General features: G+C 34.5%; 2 protein-coding genes across 2 annotated transcripts; both read left to right on the top strand.

Moving 5' to 3' along the window:
* Positions 1-928: 928 nt before the first annotated feature.
* Positions 929-4,555, top strand: LOC131601161 (methyl-CpG-binding domain-containing protein 10-like). The gene is made up of 2 exons (XM_058872921.1): positions 929-1,088; positions 2,445-4,555. The coding sequence occupies exons 1-2, from the start codon at positions 1,008-1,010 to the stop codon at positions 4,215-4,217; spliced, it is 1,854 nt and encodes a 617-aa protein (XP_058728904.1). The 5' UTR covers positions 929-1,007; the 3' UTR covers positions 4,218-4,555.
* A 154-nt stretch (positions 4,556-4,709) lies between these two features.
* Positions 4,710-7,837, top strand: LOC131601162 (glucan endo-1,3-beta-glucosidase 14-like). Its single transcript, XM_058872922.1, has 3 exons — positions 4,710-5,388; positions 6,142-7,178; positions 7,612-7,837. Exons 1-3 carry the CDS (start codon positions 5,301-5,303, stop codon positions 7,678-7,680), a joined length of 1,194 nt encoding a protein of 397 aa, XP_058728905.1. The 5' UTR covers positions 4,710-5,300; the 3' UTR covers positions 7,681-7,837.

Here is a 7,837-nt window from a genome sequence, read left to right as displayed (position 1 = left end):
AAGATCTTTTGTTGTATAGAGGTATCACTTTCACTCCCCCTAATTTAAATTGTGTCTTTTATGATTCTCATGTGGAGGAGAGAGATCATATGTTCTTTAAGTGTATAATGATTAAGATAGTTTGGAAGGAAATTGTTTTGTGGGTGAATTTTCCTAGGTTGGATTGAGAAATATTGTATTCCTTTTTTGTGGAATGGTATTCGTTGAGTCGCGAAAAAAAAGGTTAAAAGCGGCAAATTAGGAGTGTTTTGGTTAGCTACATGTTGGATAATATGGTTGACTAGGAATGATTTTTGATTTAGGAATGAGGTGTGGAATATTAACAATATTGTTTGGAGTATTAAATTATTGGTTTGAAGATGGTCTTCGTTCGACAATATTGCTCATTCCAATTGTAGTTTTTACGATTTCTACAAAGACCCTTTATCTTTTATGTCATAATTTTAATTAATTTGTAATATTATTTTTTTTTATCGGCTTTGAGCCATTTTTTGTATATCAAGGTTGAAGAACTTTTATCGAAATTCTTGCTTAAAAAAACAATTTTAAAAAAAATGGAACATTATAAAAAAATCAATTTAAAAAACAAGCCAAAACAAACTCTTTTTAATCCATTTTAAAAATATTCTATGAACACATAATTTGAAACAAGACCTTTTTAAACATATGGTTTGGATTTTGGTCTTTGGATACAATTTTAATCGCTCTATATTTTCTATAAACGGTTGAAGTGTACTTGGGAGTAACTTCCAATAAAAGATAAAAGAAAAATTGATGGTAGAAATTAATTTTCTACGGTAGGAACTAGAAACGTTGACATCTAATTGGACGGTTACGAAACTTGCCAACCCAAAAGACAGGTGAGATTATCAAACCCCGGATTCCAAATAAAATTGGATAACATTTTATAAGAGAGAGAAAAAGAAGTAAACCATATCCTAATTTGTAGCTAGCTAAACAGTACATTACACACTCTGGTCGTTCAACTTCAACAACAACAACAACAAATGGAGAACGAATCGCGAAGTGGTGCCAAAGATCAAGTCCCGTCGGTTCAGCTTTCAGCTCCTCCTTCTTGGAAGAAACTGGTCCCCCCTCTCTCTCTATGCAGTTCATGTTTGCTAGTGTGGCTTGATTTCTAACTTTAAATGTTGAAATTCTGTTATTATTACATGATTCTGTTAAATGTTAGGAGGATTTAGTTGTAGATTTTGTTTTTAGGGTTTTTTTAAAAGGGCTTAATTTGTATGATTTGGTACTAGGGTTTGTTTTTAGGGTTTTTTGAAAGGGCTTACTTTGTTCAATTTGGGGCTAGGGTTTGGTTTTAGGGTTTCGTGAAAGGGGTTACTTTGTATGATTTGGTGCTAAGGTTTGATTTTGGGGTTTGTTGAAAGGGCTTACTTTGTGCAATTTGGTGCTAGGGTTTGCTTTTAGGGTTTCGTGAAAGGGGTTATGATCCTTGTTTCTGTTGTTGAAAAAAAACAAATTTATGGTCCAAAGTGTTAATGCAACTGCAGTTTGCTAGGTTTTCAGCTTAATTTGTTAACTTAAGTTGTTTTTTTTTATAGGTTTTGATGTTGTGATTTGTATTTGTTTTCTGTGGAGGATCTAAGTACAGATACCTATTTGTCAATGTTGGGTGTTTGTGTGAGATTTCAAATTTTCTATTTGTGATATGTTGTTACTAGTTTTTTTTTTTTTTTTTTTGGGTTTTTTGATGTTGTCGTTTGTAAGTGTCATAGATTTTAATAGCAAGTGTTTTTACTTCCACTTTTTTCTGTGTCCTGTGTGGTGAAAAAAATTTGGTTCAAGATTTTGTTCTATTTATGCATCTTTCCATATTATGCTTATTATGTATGTTAAAGTTGGTAAAAAAGTTTTTGTATCTGGTTTGATATTTTGGAAACTTTTGCTTTTATTTTGTTGATTTTTCCTTCTATGGATTTTGATTTTACCCCTACTGGATTCTGATTTGTAACTTTCATAGCTAATGAAGCTGACATGAAGTATGCTATAGATCAATTTGGTTTATTGTAAGGTCAATTTGTGAATAGGGCTTCATAAAGTCATGATTTTTGGTGTGGTAAATTACATTGTCTGAATTATTCTAAGCTAGAGGATTTTGTGATCTATAGTGCTTACAACTTAGTGATTTACTGATGATAAGTTCCTTACGGTTTCGTTTTACTCATGTAAATATGTAGACGTGTTTGGTTTCCGACCCCATACCGGGCACCGCACCAACACATGTGGTTATCTTCAGTTATTTTTTTTTCTCGAATATTGCTAATGTCGTCTCATTGGCAGTGTCATGTTAGGTGTCAGTGTCTATGTTAGTGCTTCATATTGGTTCTTAAATACTACTGCTAACAAGTTTTACTTTAGTCTTTTTATTTGTATGCTGCCTGGAAGTCTTATAACACGATTTTATCTTCCCTCTGCAGTACTTCCCTAAGAAAGCAGGAACACCAAGAAAAGGCGAGATTGTATTCGTTGCTCCAACTGGAGAAGAGATAACCTCCAGAAGACAATTGGAGCGGTACCTAAAATCTCATCCTGAGAATCCCAACATATCAGAGTTTGATTGGGGAACCAGTGACACACCAAGGCGATCATCAAGGATTAGTGAGAAGGTCAAAACAACTCCAGAAGCCGAGCCTCCGAAGAAACGTGGTCGAAAATCAATTGGTTCAAAGAAGGACGACAAGGTAACCGAAACTGAAGCTCATTCCGAGGAAGCCACCGAGCCTCCAAAGAAACGTGGTAGGAAATCAATTGGTTCAAAGAAGGATGACAAGGTAACCGAAACTGAAGCTCATTCAGAGGAAGCGGAGCCTCCGAAGAAACGCGGTCGAAAACCATCTGCTTCCAAGAAACATGAAAAAGAGACCGAAACTGAATTTCCTCCAGAGGAAGCCGAGCCTCCGAAGAAACGCGGTCGAAAACCATCTGCTTCAAAGAAACATGACAAAGAGACCGAAACTGAATCTCCTACAGAGGAAGCCAAGGAAAAGGAAAAGTTTTCTGCAGAAGAACCGAAAGCCGATCTAGTTGATGCTGATAAGAACATTGATGATAAAATAAAGAGAGATGATGCAGAGGTAATTAAGCAAAGTAATGCAGAAGGTGAACTTGTTCAAGAAGCTTCGAATGCTGTTGTGGAGGAATCGGCAAGGGAAAAGTCTTCTGTGGAAGAACCGAAGGCTGATCCAATGGACACTGATGACAATGTCAATGATAAAACAAGGAGTGACGACACAGAGGAAATTAAGCAAAGTAATGCAGAAGGTGAACATGTTATTGAAGCTTCGAATGCTGTGGTTGAAGAAGCAATAGCTGAATCGGCAAAGGAGAAGTCTTTTGCGGAAGAACCGAATGCCGATCCAATGGACACTGATAACAACGTCAATGATAAAACAAGGAGTGATGATGCAGAGGAAGTTAAGCAAAGTAATGCAGAGGGTGAACTAGTTCAAGAAGCTTCGAATGCTGTGGCTGAGGAGGCAATAGTTGAATCGGAAAAGGAAAAGCCTTCTGCAGAAAAACCGGATGCTGATCCAATGGATGCAGATAGCAACATCGATGATATAACAAAGAGTAGTAATGCAGAGGAAATTAAGCAAAGTAGTACAGAAGGTGAACTTGGTCAAGAAGCTTTAAATGCCGTGGTCGAGGAGGCAATAGTTGAAACAGAGAAGGAACTGTTTTCTGCAGAAGAACCAAAAGCCGATCCAATTGATGCTGATAACATAGTCATTGATAATACAAAGAGTGATGATGTAGAGGAAATTAAGGAAAGTAATGTGGAAGCTGAAAATTTGACTGCTGCGAACCCTCAAGTGGAAGAAATCCCAATTGCAGAACCAGAGGAACAACTTGTTGAAGAAGCTTTTAATGCCGTGGTTGCTGAAAAACTGCAAGGGGAGGCACCAGAGGAACAACTTGTTGAAGAAGCTTTGAATGTTGTGGTTGCTGAAAACCCGCAAGAGGAAGCACCAGTTGAAGTGACAAAAGAAAATGGTACAATCGACAGTAGTAAGCAGGAAAAATTAGGTGCTGAGGTAAACGAAGGAGCTGAAAAAGTGACTCTCAACGTCGAAGAAATTAATGGCAAGAATGAAATCCCAGCAAGTGATGAGAAACAAACAATTCAAGGTGAGGAGCAAGTGAAGAAGATGGTTGACAATGAGAGTGTTATTTGGAACTTTGCTCAATGAAGTAGTATATTATTACCATTACTATCACCAACCCTTAGAGTAAGCTACTGATATGCACTTTATTAATACCTAGTATCCTTAATTTTTTTGTAATGCTATTTAAGATGTTTAGCACTGACATTTTGGATTGAAAAGAGTGCGCGACACATTGACATGACACCGACACATATCACATTCAATGATTTTCTTTATAATATTATTACCGGTGTCAGCGTCGTGTCTAGTGTATGTGTCCGAGGTATACACATCTTAAAGGATTTAGTTATTTTGTTACATTATGGATGACTGTAATCTTGTATTCTATTTCAACATTTGCTTAAATTTAGGTGATTAACTTATATGCCTCTTAGATTTTTTAGTTTTCCATAGTTCATATATGAATCTAGATTGTAGACTTTTGTAACATTTATGTGAACAGAATTTCGAATTGGTTTAATTCTGCATGGATTTAGTGACCCATCTTTGAATTTGAATTCTCATTTTAAGATACTCACTGTTGGATTGCAGATAAGGTGATCTCTACAAAATCTATGTACTTGGATATTTTACTTTCTATTCCACAATAAATGAAATCATAAAACCAGCAATAATTTTATGATTACAAATAAGAGAACTAATTCTTATTTAGTTTATTTTCCACATGTGTTTCTTACCTTATTTAGTTGTCTCAAACCAAACATTCAATTGTTCTGCATGTCCTGTTATACAAGGTAAAAAAACAACCTTAATCCATGATGCTACGAAAGGTATTAGTGACCCTTTTACATGTCCTTCAACAAGAGTAAAAAGTATAAAAAGGTATACTTTAAGAATGAGTTAAAGGTCTATGAAAGGAAGAATCTATTCTCACCTGAAGAAAAAACCCTTTAGTTAAATTGCAACCATCTTTTGTTTAAGGCTAAGAATCATATTCAAAACATGTTATAATAATCTATCATATTTTGAAGAAAAGTTAAGAATCTTTAGTTAGATTATGACAAGAGGAAAAGTTTTCTTACGTTTTCTTGAACTTTATTGAATTACATAATACAAGAGAGCACCTTCATACTTTCTACCAAGTGGAATATCTTTTTCATTCTTAATATGCTTAGAGTTCAACAACAAATGGTCTTCTCTTCCTCATTTTCATTCTTTCTTTGGCTTCTCATTTTATCAGCAACATTTTCTCTAGGTGAGTATTTGATTTATCTTTATAAAAATTACCTTTGATGTTTCCCTGTACAAGGCTAATTATTTTCAATTATTGAACATTTCTAATAATAATAATAATAGTATAATACAATAGACAATATGAGTCCTAATAATAATAGTATAATACAATAGACAATATGAGTCTTTGACGGTCTTTAGTCATAATTTCACGTATCCACACAATTAGTTTGTTATCTACGTTAGATCGATATCAGCATATATCACATATTCAAACAATACATATGTCAGTGTCCATTAGATCGAAATTAATTGACATTAGATCGATATCGGTATATATCACTTATTCACACAATACTTATGTCAGTGTCCATTAGTCGAGATTAATTTATATGCTATCTATAGGTGAACATGATAATTTGTCTGCAATCATAATTTCACGTATTCACACAATTAGTATGTCATTGACCGTTAGATCGAGATCATACAATATATATGTATTTCATATTTACACAAATTGTTTGTCAATGACCATTGAATCAAGACTAATTTGTTTGCGATTTATGGGTGAACACGATAATTTTCGTAGTATATATTACATATTCACACAATTCGTATGTTAGTGACCGTTAGATTGAGGTTAATTTGTCTCCGATCTATGGGTTAATACGATAATTTTCATACTATAATAATTATTTAATGACATTTTATTTAATGTATTGTTTTGCATGGCTTGTAATATCTAAGCTAACTTTCAAATTATCATGTGATGCAGTTTTAGGGAACAAAGCATTTATAGGAACATATGGAGTAAACTATGGAAGAGTAGCTGATAATCTACCTCCCCCAGAAAGTGTGGTTACACTTCTCAAAGCAGCAAAAATAAGAAATGTAAGAGTCTATGATGTTAATCCTCAAGTCCTAAGTGCTTTCAAAGGATCTGGAATATGTCTAAGTGTTTGTCTTCCTAACGAACTCTTAACCGACATCGGCGTCGCTGAAGACCGCGCCATGAGTTGGATCAAAGACAATGTCCAACCCCATCTTCCAGGCACAAAAATTTGTGGCATTGCTATAGGAAATGAAATCCTAGGAGGAGGAAGTGTTGAGCTTTGGGAAGCTTTACTTCCAGCAGCAAAAAACATTTATAGTGCACTTGATAGACTTGGTTTAGCACATCAAATCGAAGTTTCGAGTCCGCATTCAGAAGCCGTGTTTGCAAATTCATATCCTCCATCTTCATGCACATTTCGAGATGATATAATCCCTTACATGAAACCACTTTTACAATTCTTTTCACAAATTGGAACACCTTTTTATATAAATGCATACCCTTTTTTGGCATATAAAAATGACCCTTCACATATTGATATAAACTATGCCTTGATGAAGAAGAATCATGGAATTTATGATAATAAGAGTAAGCTACATTATGATAACATGCTTGATGCACAAATTGATGCTTCTTATTTTGCATTGGAGAAATTTGGGTTTGATAAAATGGAAGTTATTGTGAGTGAAACTGGTTGGGCTTCAAAGGGTGATGATAATGAAGCTGGAGCAAATGTGAAAAATGCAAGGACTTATAATAAAAACTTGAGAAAGAAGTTAATGAAGAGAAAAGGAACACCTCATAGGCCTAAAATGTTGGCTAGGGCTTATGTATTTGCTTTGTTTAATGAGAATTTGAAACCTGGACCAACTTCAGAAAGAAATTTTGGATTGTTTAAACATGATGGAAGTATTGCTTATGATATTGGATTCACTGGACTTGTTCCTTCATCAGCAACATCATCTTTCCTCTCCTTTAAGGTATGTGATCCCCAATATTTTTTTATCGTCGGTTTTAAGGGTGGCAAAATGGACATGTTCAATGGACATATGTCCATTTTGTCCATACTTTTTTACGGGACATAGTAAGAAATTTGGCATACATCTTATTCTATGCGTGTCCTGGCGCGTCAAGTTTTTTTCTAAATATTTTAGACGTGTGCATTATCATGAATTTTACAATTTTAGGGTTTTGGGGTGCATGGTCAATCAGACCCGCCCGCCTCGTTCTCAATTTTTTTAGACAGACAAATGTTTTAGGTTTGAGACTTCTATTATGCTCGCTCCGTCTTGTTTTTAACCGGAATGGACATCAGGACCTAAATGAGATAGACATGTTCATTTTCCTAGTCTGTTTTAGTCTCTTGTAAAATTGATTTATATCGGATTGATTTTTAATGATTATAAATTGCAGGGTATTGGCGCTTCGTATGTGATGGTTTCTTCAAGTTGTATGGCAATTCTTCTTCTTCTAGCATTGTAATAAGTCAAAAGGTTAAAGATACAAGAGAATTGAGTTAGTGATTCTTTGAACCATGTAACAATTTTTTAAACACGTTGAATGTATGGAAATTCCAAGACAAATTGTTAGATATTTCATTGTATAGATATTGTATCATTGTATATTTTTATTTATTACT

The sequence above is a fragment of the Vicia villosa genome, linkage group LG5 (genome assembly GCF_029867415.1).
Source record: "Vicia villosa cultivar HV-30 ecotype Madison, WI linkage group LG5, Vvil1.0, whole genome shotgun sequence".
Taxonomy (NCBI): domain Eukaryota; kingdom Viridiplantae; phylum Streptophyta; class Magnoliopsida; order Fabales; family Fabaceae; genus Vicia; species Vicia villosa.
Note: the sequence above shows the minus strand (reverse complement) of the source record. Positions and strands in the feature narration are given on the sequence as shown.

Excerpts from the sequence above, each read along its gene's own strand:
- LOC131601161 (XM_058872921.1), top strand. The coding sequence starts at position 1,008 with ATGGAGAACGAATCGCGAAGTGGTGCCAAAGATCAAGTCCCGTCGGTT. Across the intron at positions 1,089-2,444 it reads CTCCTTCTTGGAAGAAACTG|TACTTCCCTAAGAAAGCAGG; the intron begins GTCCCCCCTCTC and ends TTCCCTCTGCAG.
- LOC131601162 (XM_058872922.1), top strand. The coding sequence starts at position 5,301 with ATGCTTAGAGTTCAACAACAAATGGTCTTCTCTTCCTCATTTTCATTC. Across the intron at positions 5,389-6,141 it reads ATCAGCAACATTTTCTCTAG|TTTTAGGGAACAAAGCATTT; the intron begins GTGAGTATTTGA and ends CATGTGATGCAG. Across the intron at positions 7,179-7,611 it reads CATCTTTCCTCTCCTTTAAG|GGTATTGGCGCTTCGTATGT; the intron begins GTATGTGATCCC and ends TATAAATTGCAG.